General features: G+C 47.0%; 1 protein-coding gene across 10 annotated transcripts in view; it reads right to left on the reverse strand.

Annotated features, from left to right (window-relative positions):
- Positions 1-220: 220 nt before the first annotated feature.
- Positions 221-13,122, reverse strand: part of SEPTIN6 (septin 6) — a 67,480-nt gene continuing 54,578 nt past the window's right edge. The window contains exons 9-11 of one of the 10 annotated variants that reach the window (XM_036840006.1): positions 10,185-10,375; positions 7,950-7,994; positions 1,242-3,284 (exon numbers count right to left, since the gene is read on the reverse strand). In XM_036840006.1, the coding sequence (XP_036695901.1) occupies positions 7,991-7,994; positions 10,185-10,375 (195 nt within the window). In that variant the 3' untranslated portion in view covers positions 1,242-3,284; positions 7,950-7,990. Of the gene's footprint in view, positions 3,285-3,314; positions 4,532-7,949; positions 7,995-8,467; positions 9,373-10,184; positions 10,376-13,122 lie in introns of those variants that run through there. The other 9 variants (XM_036840005.1, XM_036840008.1, XM_036840007.1 and 6 more) reach the window with 9 other exon arrangements.

The raw sequence follows: 13,122 nt of genomic DNA on the forward strand, positions 1-13,122 counted from the left end.
GCTAATGAAGGAAAAGTAAAGGACTTCCTGCTCACCCCCACCCCACCCCATGGAAATTTCAAGCCCAGGTGGGGGGAGTAGGCCCAGCAGCCTACACAGGAAGGTTGCAAACTGGCTGATGGTGCCTCCCTGAGCCCCTCAGTCACGCCCTTGAAAGGAAGCCACCCACTCCTCCTAAGGCAAACCACGGTGGGCCCATCACCTAATGATCACACAGCCGTTGAGCATTTCTTTGAATTTTATTGAAAATTGACATGGACATTAGAAAGGTATCAAGCTAAACAGTGCTGGTTTCGGGATGTTTCTCCTGGCGAATGAAAGCCCCAGAGGGCCAATGACTGGTCACATCTCTGAGCAAAAAGAACAAAGGAGAAGAAAGGAAAAACACAGACTCTGGAAAACATGCAAAGAGGCTCTCTCAAGAGACACAGGACAGTGGAATGGCAATGGTTGTAGGGATATATGGGAATGAGCACACTCACATGGTATTTTGATGCAAGTTAAACCAATGAATTCAAGGCAGATTTATCAACATCAAGACTCTCCCTCCAGATCCCAAGTTGAGCAGAAACTTCTCTCAAAACCCCAACTGGCCTTGGAAGGTTGGAGTCATTTTGCTCTCACTAAGCTTAAACTCCCCCGACTCTCCCTTCTCCACCTGAGAGTTAGTAGATCCACTTCCCCCACTTGCTGGGGGGTCTGCAGAAGGTCTGTGAATGCTGAAGAAGATATGAATGTTGCTTGACTTTCTCGTCCATATTCAGAAATGTTTAATAGTGGCTGTAGACAGTCAACCCATTGAACTGGAGAATTGGTGTTTAAAAACAGAAAACTCAAACGAAAACTTGTGAACAGTACTTCCACACCCACAGCTGAGGTCTCCTGCCTCAGTCACTTACACTTGGGTGAGTCGTCCTGCAGTTGTCTCTCTGAGGTTACATTTGGTCCATTCTCCAGCTCGGATGGTTCTTTTCCTGCCTTGTTAGGTTAGGACAAGACACTTCCATTTAAAATACCATGTAAGTCGGGAGAGAGCGTCTTGCCTGGACACAGGGACACAGTGAACACTTGTGGTGTGTGTGTGTGTGTGTGTGTGTGTGTATGCGCACGCACTTTGGAGGGAGAGGGAATTGGTTGGTTTCTGATTTGAGACAATATGGAACCCTAACTCTTCTATAATGGCAGTCTTCTCCTTTAGACTTAGTGCAGCTGCTGAAGACAAGATTAAAAAAAGCTGGAGAGGGAGAGAGAAAGAGAAAGAAAACATGAAATTAGCTAAAGAAAAAGGACATTCAAAGTAAGACAGGGTGAGGGAAGTGGGCAGTGTGAGGTAGCACAGAGTATACTTGGAGAAGACAGGTGAGAAATGGGGTCACTGATGGACCATCACCACCGGGAAATCTGCTGAGAAGGTTTTAAGAACACCACACACCAGTTAAAAGCTTCTTGTTTTAATTAAAAAAAAAAAAGAGAGAGAGAGAGAGAGCACATATTAACAGCCACATGTGAATGCCAAATAATTAAAACAAAAAACATAAACAAAAAAAAGTGATCTGGACTGCAGCTAGGAAAAGCAAACTTCTTGGCTTAAGAGACATGAGGGGTGTGTGTGTGTACACGTGGGGATTTTTCAAGAAAACCATTCTATTCCAGTCTCGGTTGGGGTGGGCGTGGAGCCGGACACAGACTATTTCTAACGACTAGTTTTGTTTCACCAGAAGTAAACAGAGTACTTAGGGTATTTTTTAAAATAGTAATAACTGTACCACTTAAAAAGTCTTTTCACTGAAGAAGGAAGAAACCCTTTCTGTCTACAGTGAGACAAGCTACCCAATAAAATAAGCATTTTAATTCTTTTAATAGCCTTGGTTGACTTTCTAAAGGTCTCATGTTCACTCACAGGGTAGATTTTTGTTTACCAAACTTCCTTGATGACAGGGATCATCTAAGGCACCTGTTAAACATCCGCATCCGCACGCCCCATTCCAGACTCCCAGGAAAGCTGAGCAGCTAACAGGTGCCTTGTGACTCTTATCGTCCGCGGAAGTGCTCAGTTCAGGAGCTGGCCTAGAGTCCTCTGCTTTGCCTATCCCTACCCACCCCATCCTCGAATATTTTCCTACGGGATAAAAACCTCAAAGGCCCTCTAATACTAACTATTCATTTTCTCCAGAACATCAGAAGACTTGTCTCCAGGAACATACATGAACACATTGAGTCCATTTGTAAAACGGCTCGGGACTCAGGAGACACTGAATTTAGCCTGGCTTCTGCCATGAAACAGGACTGGGGTGTCTGGCAAGTCCCTTCATTTCTCGGGGCCTCAATTTCCTCTTACAAAAAAGTGGGTCCTGTCTTCTGGACCAAAATGTCTCCCTTCATACAAAATTCCTGCCTAGTCTCTGAAGGTCTCTCAAAGGCTGGGTGGCTCTAATACCTTTTGAAGTTTTCAGAGCTCCTCAAGCCTCAAGTAGTTAATCTGTAAACAAATGCAAATGAGGGGGCCTCCTATTTGTAATGCAAATAATTACTGCGGATGGAGACCGATTAGTTGTTTAAGTTTGGGATTCTTGGGAAGCAGCCGTGAAACTGGTCACAGAAACATCAAAGCTGCAAATAAGTAGCCTTTCCCAAGGAGACCTGACAACCCTAGCTTAGCATCTCCCTGAGCTACTGGCTGAGTACCCAAATTTTTTTGTTTTTTAAATCTCCGAGCACAGGGTCTCCTAAAATGCTCCACTGTGTGACTTGGATTTTCTCAAGAAACTAGCTTATGCTTTCGCAGCACCACCTTCATACTTGCTTCTGGCCACTCACCAATCAGTGACTCACCAAACAATACATATCAAAACTGCACTCTTGCTTTGCCAACAAGAAAAGATAAAGTGTGTGCATTTGTTTGCTTTTCGTTTTTTCTACTTTTTGCTTCCTGTCATTATCTATTATTGAAGCGAGAACCCCCCTCCCCATTCTCAATACTTCAGAAAGGCCTGAAAATTTCGCATAGCCTTGTTTGTGTGTTTTGAAAGAAAGTGACCCAAAAAAAAAAAAACCTCAAAAATAAAAAAGAAGAAGGTCATGGTCAGTGCCAGTGGGACTGTGAGGCAGAAATCAAAAGAAGAAGTGGGGCTTGAAGTGGAAGTACATGGCAGGGGCAGGGGACCCAGCTGCCTGGCGCTCCAAAGGAAAGCTGTCAGTTACAATAGGAACCTTGGCTTAAAAGGCTAAATGGAGTCCAGTCCAGCTGTAGCGGGGAATACTATTCAGTACACAGCCATGGATTACTGCAAAGGAAGGGCAGAGAAACGGCGTGTTAGCCACAGATCGTTGCCAGGTCACTCCAGCTCTCACTCTCTCACTGGCCAAACACCAAAGGCCACTGTGCCTCATGGCCCTGACAATGGAGGGCTCTCAACTTCAAAGGGGCTCCCAAAGCCACTATCGGATGGGCCCCATCATACAAATCAGGGCTGGAAGATTTTTAAAATACCAAATCCTTAGACTGGAGACAAAGTTAGGGACCTTCCAAGGCACAACACCTCTTTTCTCCTCTCCAACTGATAGTCTCACGTCTTCTTATTGTGGGGCATGCGCAAAATACAGATTGAAACTCATCATCATATTCACCAAACAGACTGGAAGATTCATCAGAGCAAAACTGAAAACACTGATTCTTTGACCACTCTGTTTGGCAGTTTGTGACAGGGGATGGTTATACCTGCTACTGGCCCTGCCTTATTGGGATGGTGTGGCGTCCTAAGGGAAATTACAGAGGAGATGCTGAGACACCTCATAACAATTCCATAAGACACTAGGTTGGTACTAATATTCAGGTTTATTCTGCCTTCTGCATCTGTGGGGTACTCAGAATTACAGAGAGGGGAAATTTATGCTACTTTCTTCAGCAGTCGTGTTGTCTGGGAAGGGCTGGCTGTAAGTAAACTCGTTCCAGATTTTTAACACAGCTTGAGTGCAATTATTTTGAGTGAATCAAAACTGGAAAGGGCTGGGCTGACAGGTCAGAAGGAAAAGGCACCAAAGGATTCTCCTTCTGGAACCCTCTGAGAAGAGGCTGCGGCTCTTCTGTTGGGGGGCTGAGGGACGGTTCGGGAAGCCAAGTGACTGCGGACTAATGGGGAAAGCCGTGCTGACTGGTGCTCACCCAGCCATGGCGGATGCAAATACCTCAGGGGAACAAGCAGCAGCCAGAGTTGGAACAGGGAAGCTGGTGGTACAGAAGAGCAGGTGGGACCCCTGAACATGTTACAGTCCGGCAAAGATGGAGCGGGGAGTGGCCGGCTGGGGGCGCTGGGAGGGGCACTGGGATGCAGGATGCATCTTTAAACCACGTGACTGATGGCTTCTTGACCAGAGGCCAGACGCCGTCCTCAGACTCTCGGGCTTCTATAAACCTTGGCAGGAAGAGAGGGGAGGGCACGGGTTCTGTGCCCCCAGATGTGTTAAGGGGGAATTAGAGACAGGGAAGCCCAGCTCTGTTGCGCAGGGAAAGGGCGTCTACAGGAAGCCCAAACTGAAAATGAAAACAGAAGTTGGGTTAATGAATGGATGGATTAATGTCAAAAAAAAAAAAAAAGGTTAGAAGAAAATGTCATGATGACTAATGGATAAATTAGAATATAGCTGTGTTAGATGGTCTTAAGGCCTTATTGCACTGGCTTCTGGGAACATGCTTTCTCTCATTCACCCACACACCTCTGAGTGGCGACCACAGTGGCATTAGCTAGCAAAACAATTATCAACAGCCACAAGAATACTTCTCTCTTCTTAATTACTAGGTCCTGACTAGTGCCCCCCACCCAGACACCTTGTAGAGGAATACCTTTAGCAAATCTCCAGGTGGCCTCAGGCCACGGCTCTCAGCCACTGAGTGCCTCGCCCCATAGGGAAAGCAGAGGAGGGAGAGGTTTCACCTTCGGAGATACCCAGTCCACTACCTAGTACCCCTTGGGCAAGATCTGTTCGAGAAGTGTCTGCGGGCAGTAACTGGGCTCTGCACTAGGGTCCGACCACAGTCACCTGAAAACCTGAACTATGGAAATCCATTATTGGTTTGTGTTCACACTGCACTTTGAACTTTCTCCCATTTAAACTTCATCCTCGTGATGCAAGTTTGACACATGAGGAGGCTGAGAAACACCGGTGAGGCCAACTGACTTGCCTGAGGTCACAGAGAAAGAGTCACAACCAAGAGGAGCAGAGCCCGAATCCCTTGGCTGCTTGATCAAGACTCTTTCCTTCACGCCACAGTGTCCCTGAGAACTCCTTGCCTGTGGATCTAAGCCCCTGGTTATTTTTTACCTGAACACATTTATCTCATTAAATAAAGATATTGGGGAGGGACAGTTAAAAGCATATGCTGGGTATGTTTGTACAGTCACTTCCTCAGTGAATACATCCACACACACACACTCACACACACACACACGCATGTGAATGGCAGTTTATACCAGGAACTAGGAGTTTTGCATTCTTGTTCCAGTTCTGCCACTAACTCACTATGTGAGCCTTGGTAAGTCTCTTAAATTCCCCACTCCTCCATTTGTTCATCTTGTCAACTGAAGATCAGCCCTTCCTCCTCTACCTCACGGGACTGTTGTAATGTGAAAATGAGGTACCATTCGGAAAAACACTTTGAATAGTATGAAAATGTAATACAAATGCTCAGCTCTATTCTTCTTCTTTGTCTACTTCCTAGGAGAAGAGAAACCTATAGAACACTGCAACGGCCTATGTCCTGGGCTGCATGGGAAGGCTGAAATATTTTGATATGTGTGTACCGTCCATGCACTGGGCACCCCCAACCAAGGGTCAAGGGGCCAGCAACCACTGAGACATAGCACCTGCAACTGTGTGAGGGTCACAGAGGAAGGATTTCTCTTGCAATTGCAGACAGCTGCCAGTAGTGCCTCAAGCCATTTCAAAACCAGCAAGGAACAGTAAACCTCACTCTGCCTGCACTCTAGTTAATGAGGGGTGGCCTTTGTGATCCACCCCTGAAATGAGGGCTGTGGGGAATGGACGGGTTGCCTTTGCTGCTTTCAGACCCCAGGGAGCCAAGGCCTCCTTCCCCTATTTGGTTTGGAACTGCTTTTGTGGTGTGCTGGCGAGAAGCATGCCAGAAAAAGCCAACCTACTCAGGGTCGGGGTTGGCTGTTCCCACTGTTTGCCAATTGCCTCTCACTTGTAAAGTATGGCTTTAATTATAGTTTTGCCAGGATTCATTTTAGTAATGGCCATTACCAATGATTTACTCAGGGAAAGCTGAACCAAATTGTGTCAAAGAGCGTTAATTTGGGTTTCATTAACTGAAATCTAACTGAACAGGATGCATCTTTCCTGTTGTCCTCATTGAAAATGGGGGGGCCAAAGAAAATACACGTGAACTGAGTGTCGGCCTCTGTGCTGGGCACTGGGACTGCAGCCATGGACAGACGCTGTCGGAACTGAGAGTCTTCCTAGGTGGAAACCTGCTGTTTCATTCAAGTCAGCTAACAGGGCTCCAAGGCTTGCCTTTAAGCCAGACAATAAGTCATTTCATTGTTCTTTTCGGGTTGTTTCCTTTGGCCCAATTTCACGGGCCTTATGTTTCAGACGCCTCTATGGACTTCCTCTTCGGGATTTGCTTGAAAGTAGGATGTTTTGCCAGCTGCCCAAAGTCCCCAGTGCAGTAGCTGCAGCAATTAGTTTGGTGACTAACAGCAGGCTCTCCATTTAAATCATAAACTCCACGGGTGAGTGGGGAGAAGTCTTCTCAATATTTTATAGTCCCTGATCCAAACAAACCAAATGTAAAAGGCATTTATGAGACAACCGGGGTATTCTGAACACTGACTAGAAATTTTATGTGAACGAATTGTTAATTTTGGGGGTGTGATAAGGGTGGCGTTGTTGTTATTTATTTATTTTTTTTAAGAGACATGCTGAAGTATTTACAGATGAAATGATATGGGTTTTGCTTTGCAGTAATCCAGCCGGTTTGGGGCAGCAGGTAAGACAGGATTGGCATATGTTGACAGTTGTTTGGGGGCTGTGTTGTGGGTACGTGGGGCTGCATTGTACTGTCCTCTCTCTTCTTTCGTTCCTGTTTGAAAGTTTCTATGGTAAAGTTTAACAATGATAAAAAGCCTAATTATGTTAGATTTAAAATATTTATGTTCCTCCCCACTCACTACCTGAGTCTAGTTAAAAAGATAGAAGCAGCTTAATCACTGCTATAACCAGCCTATAAACTATGTGATGCCAGGGGTTGCTTTATTCACTCCTGCAGACACAAAACCTAGCCCTGAGGAATCCATCTTACCAACGGTTACCTGCTTACCTACTTATCAAAGGTGTTCATGAAGCCGGTACTTGTAGAATTAAATATTCTATAATATCTGAGAACCTTCATTTTCTTCCACTTTTATTATGGTTTGGGGGCCAAACGAAATTAGAGAACTTGAACCCCTCAGGTAAGAACAGCCACCAGAGGGAAACAGAGAAGCAAGTTTCCGTTGGCTCAAAACATTCCCAAACCTGGGCGCCAAGGCTGACCGTGACGTTGCAGGACAGGGTTTGTGAACTCAACAGTTCCCCTCGTCACAGCAGTTTAGTTAATTTTGAAAGTAATGGTGAAGGCGCCTTTAGAAAAAAAATGGCCAAAATTGAAACTTCAAATATTGATCACAGGATCCACCTATGCTACCTAGCTGTTCTAGCAGCAAAAGTCTGAAAACACCCCACTTTTAATCAGGAAGGCAAACATTCCCACATGTATACTTGAAATCACACCAGCCTATTTCTTCATATTATAAGTCACAAGAGAATACCAGCTAGAACAATGAAGCAGCTTCTTTGATATTAGATATGTGTGTTGGGCAGGGGGTGGGACTTGGGGAGATGTGTTCTAGAAGCCACTGCCAGTTCTATTTAGAGTTAATAAAGCTTACCGGGACCCTGGGTCTCATGCAGCATGCAGCAAACAGCAGAGTTAACTGTAAAACAGTAAAAGCTGATGATGAAGATGGAGTGAGCTTGGGGAGAAATCAAACATTATGAGTTGACACAAACAATGAAGAGTTAGAGGTCAAAGGAGATTAGGAGTGGGGAGGGGAAGAAGGGAGGGTGTGCTGGTAGGGACCCCCGAAACACCGGTACTCTTTCTTAACCTCTTTAAGGGCAGCCAAAGGAAGTTCTCAGTATGTGACTCTATTAGATCCAATCACCATCTCTCAAGAAGAAATGCTTCTACCCCTACTTCCACCCTCAACCCCCGCCCCCCATCATCACCACGGGACAAGAGTGACACAGGTCTAATGATGGGTCTTCCGGAGGTTAGCCAACTGTTCAGGGAATTACATAAAAAGCCCACGCCTGGGGCCACTTATATATCTGGAAATATGGAAGAGGACAGGCTGTTTTGTCAGGCTCTCTTGTTAATAGGAGATGCCTCGTGCCCGTGAGGTTTTCACTCATCTCAAAATTGGAAAAGGGTGCCATCACCAACTCCAAATATTCCTGGAGACTGGAGAGACATGTCTCCCTATATGGGGTCCTCTGCCTGGGCGTGGGGTGGCAGTCAGTTAATTGAGGGCAACGAGGAGAAAGCCTGGTCTGGGAGGAACTTCCGCTGAACAGCTCAATTGGGACTATTTATAGTTGAGTGTCAGTGGGGTCCCAACAAATGAATCTCCTAATTCCTGCCAGCAGGCTGTGAAACTGCCCCAGGGACTGAGTTAACAAACACCACAGGATTATGAAGGCAGCAGGTTAGAGCCGGAAGACAAATTTAGACTTTTCTGATCTTAAAAATAGGAATCCAGTCCTGCTGGTGCAACTAACACAAGTCAGTTAATATACAGTGCGTCCAAAGAGGCTTTTTTCGGGCTAGTTGAACTTTATCTATCAGGTAATACCACAGAAAGTTAGTCTGTGACTTTGACATATAGTGTGATTCAGTAACAAAAAAATCTCTGGACTAATTGGTGAAAATACCCAAATTACACTTTTGAAAAAAGAATATTCAGATGGCAAAACGGAGTGCCTTTAAATATATTTTACTGTTGTATTTTATCGTTGGTGAAATGTTATACTGTTTTATCCTTAAGTGATAAGCCAGGCACAGAGGAAAGGATGTTTCCGCTTTCTGGCAAGTATCTAATAGTTGAGTCCAGCAACAAGTGGCTAAGAACAGAAGGCAATGACCAGGGACATGTTTCAGATCCTCGGGCCGCTTTAGTAAGGACACTGCTTGACACTGCAAATGAGGACTCCTCCAGTCACACTGCACAAACAACTAGAGCGCAAGGGACCACCGGATGTTTTCCTGGTGTTGTACAGGTCCCGTCGGAAACGCTTTTCTCTTCTCTGGTTCTGGGATAAGGGATGGATAACTTCAGCAAGCAAGGCCTGGGCTTGGGTCAGGGATATTAACCCACATGGTAACCAAGAGCTCATGTTATCCTGCCTCACCAAACGCCAGGGGAGACAGATGGATTGTACAGTCATCCCCAGGGTTGAGGGTGGTGCCTGCGGAGGATACTAGCATCTGAGGGTTCCCCACCAAGTCCCCGGTACCCCAGGCTGGGAACAACCAAGCAGCCAAGAGGGAGGGACGGGAAGGGGTAAGAAATCAGGACCAGGTTGCAGCCTTCAGCGGTTGGCCGCAGCCGTGAGAACTGAGGGGGGGGCGAGGGGGGCTCCAGGCATGGAGAGGTGAACCACCTCAGACCTAGGACAAGCGAACAGGCCTGTGAGCTGGATCAGCTCCAACCTCCCGGGGGAAAGAGGGTGCCCAGAGGCTCCTGCTACCCTCTCTCTGCCCTTCTTTCTGTTCAGCTCTTTCTTGTAACTTTGCAGCTTCTCGTTGTTTCCTCCCTTCTTCTTTCTCCTGTCTCACATTCCTTTTGCTTTTCCTCCCCCTTTCCCTCCCTCTCCTCCTACCTTGAGTTTGCAGGGTTTTCCCAAGCGGGCCGAGCAGAGGGGCTGGGCCTCTGGGGCCACACACCGCCCTCCCCTACTCTCAGCTCCCCAAACTCAGGGAATCTGAAGGTCCAGTGGGGACACCGAGACCAGTTACAGGGGCCCAAAGGAGCCTATCAGCCCACAGCTGGCCTCTGTCACCGCCCTGAGGGGACGAGCAGGAGGGGAGAGAGGCCCTCGCCCCAGAGCAGCCCACTACTTACTTCTTCTTCTCTTTGTCTCTTTTCAGAGTCTGTGCGCCTCCAGCCTGGGAGCCCTGGGACTGGAGCAGCTCGGCTGCCGTCTTTCTCTGCTTGAAAGCGTTCATTTCATCGTCCAGGGATTTCTTCTTATCCTCCAGCTTCTTCTTCTCATCCTGGTGTAGCTTCTTCAGACGGTCAAACTTCTCGTGCAGCTGGCGGGGAAGCACAGGGAGTTTGGGGAGACCCCCCCGTGAGGAGATCCCAGCTGAGCCCGGGGGTGGGGTGGGGACGGGCAGGCTTGCGACCCTCAGGACCCTGAGACCTGACGAGACATTTCTGCCAGGGACGGCTATGATGGCACCAAAGGGCACCATGTTCTGGAGAGTTCTCTTCTGCCATTTTACCTCTGTGTTTCTGCTCCGGAATATGGTCAGGGAACCGTGCATTCTGCTTAATCAAGCATTTGATTTAAGAGAGTCCCCATAGGGGCTTCCCTGGTGGCGCAGTGGTTGAGAATCTGCCTGCCAATGCAGAGGACACGGGTTCGAGCCCTGGTCTGGGAAGATCCCACATGCCACGGAGCAACTAGGCCCACGAGCCACAATTACTGAGCCTGCGCGTCTGGAGCCTGTGCTCCGCAACAAGAGAGGCCGCGATAGTGAGAGGCCCGCGCACCGCGATGAAGAGCGGCCCCCGCTTGCCACAACTAGAGAAAGCCCTCGAACATGAAACGAAGACCCAACACAGCCAAAAATAAATAAATAAACAAAGTAAACAATGCGTTAAAAAAAAAAAAATTAAAAAAAAAAAAAAAAAAAAAGAGAGTCCCCATAGTTACTACATATGGATAAAACTAGCATCAGTGATAATATAGAACATTTACTGAGTGCTTATTATAGGCCAGGCACTGACTTTTATAAGCACTTTATATGTATTAACTCATTTAATCATCACAACAACCCTATGAGGCAGATTCTGTTATTGTCTGCATTTTATAAGGAAACAGAAGGTATGAGAAGTTAAGGAATTTGCCCGAGGTCAACTCATTCTTTTTATTTATTTATTTGTTTGTTTGTTTATTTATTTATTTATTTATTTATTTTTGGCCGCGTTGGGTCTTCCTTGCTGCGCGCAGGCTTTCTCTAGCTGTGGCGAGCGGGGGCTATTCTTTGCTGCGGTATGCGGGCTTCTCATTGCGGTGGCTTCTCTTGCTGCGGAGCATGGGCTCTAGGTGCATGGGCTCAGTAGTTGTGGCTCGCGGGCTATAGAGCGCAGGTTCAGTAGTTGTGGCGCACGGGCTTAGTTACTCTGTGGCATGTGGGATCTTCCCGGACCAGGGATTGAACCTGTGTCCCCTGTCCTGCATCGGCAGGCAGATTCTCAACCACTGCGCCACCAGGGAAGTCCTTCAACTCATTCTTTAGATGATTATATAATGACATCTCTCTCAATATGAAAGGGGCCCCTGCCTTTTCTTATTCCCTCCAATCAGGGAGGATCATGGGGAGTTGCAGAGAAAACTTCAGCAATGCCGAAGCTGGTCAAAGAAAATACTTGTCCTTGGACACGGAAGGAGATAAAAGAATTTTAGAAAATGGGATGAGTGCGGAAACCTCAGCTTTGATCAAGGGGAGGTTTAACTAACCCTGAATAGAGCCAGAGACCCAAAGGAGAAGAGCAAGAATATTCTGGTAACAGACTATTGGTGGTAACAAACTAGAATGTGATAAACTACCCTGAATAGTAAGAGCAGCCCAAGCATCACTGCACTTTCTTTTGAGGATTCAGGAGGAAATGGAGGGTTCTGCAGCACTCACAGTACACCGTGAAGGAGGTCAGGTGTCCTACAGGTATCTGGGACTGTCACTGAGTAAGGGGTGGTGGATGACAGACCCACTGTGCAAACCAGCTTTTGCTAGTCACTTGGGGTAGGCTGGTGGTGGAAGCTCTGCTGATCAGTTGCTTTCACCTGGCTTTTGTTCACTGGCCTTTCATTCATTTTCTTTATCGTTGAGATCCCCTCACCTGTCTTCCTAAAAGTACTGGGTGATATTTTTCTTTTGAAAAGTGAAACTGAAATGAAGTCAAGTCTCTTGCCATGGGCTTTGGCAATAACACCGGACAGCAGATTAAAAGAGGAAGAGACTTGGGAAGTAATTAAGTGCTTCCTTTCTTTATGGGTTTCGAGGCCCAGAGAGCTGAAGCATTTGCTGACAGGACCAAAACTGTGGCTGAGGCCAATTAATCTGGCAGCAGCAGGGGAATCGGTAGTGGGACCTTGGAGGCAAGGAAATGGTTAGAGGGCTAAATGCACTCTATTAGTCACGGCTTAAGTAATGAAAACTCCAGATAGACCAACAAGCCTTAGTTTAAAAACTCGCTAGAGCCGCACAAATGTTTCTTTAACGCTAGCATGAAATGGAACAGAATATTCAAGTGGATGGGGAAACGCACCACCTATCACTGGTTTAGGATTCAGCAAGGTACCCAGGACCCCCTGGGACCATCTTTCCTCAAGGCCCTCAGTGCAGGCAGGACAGAGCAGGACTGCGAAGAAAGTGATCGACTGTCCCTACTGGGCTCCGAACTCCCAGAAAGCAGGGGAAAATATCAGCCCGCCCCTGACCTCGAGGGGCTAGGTCAGGTCTTGACTCTTGAGTGGCGCTGCCCAATAGAACTTTCTGTGGCATGAGGGTTGAGCATTTGAAATGTGGCTAATGCAACTGCTAAACTGAGTTTTAAACTGTACTTAATTTCAATTCATTTAAATTTAAATAGCTACATGGGCTAGCAGCTACCATATGGGACAGTGCGGCTCTAGTGAACTAAATGACAGAGAATGAGAAAACATCCCGGCCTTGGGGAATGAGGGGTGGAGAAGACACAGATCTCACAGCCTCCTCTGTGCCAGCCAAGGCACGGCTGCGGATGCTGTGCCCCATTCCTGCCCGGAGGCTGC

This window comes from Balaenoptera musculus, chromosome X, assembly GCF_009873245.2.
Source record: "Balaenoptera musculus isolate JJ_BM4_2016_0621 chromosome X, mBalMus1.pri.v3, whole genome shotgun sequence".
In the NCBI taxonomy this organism is placed as follows: Eukaryota; Metazoa; Chordata; class Mammalia; order Artiodactyla; family Balaenopteridae; genus Balaenoptera; species Balaenoptera musculus.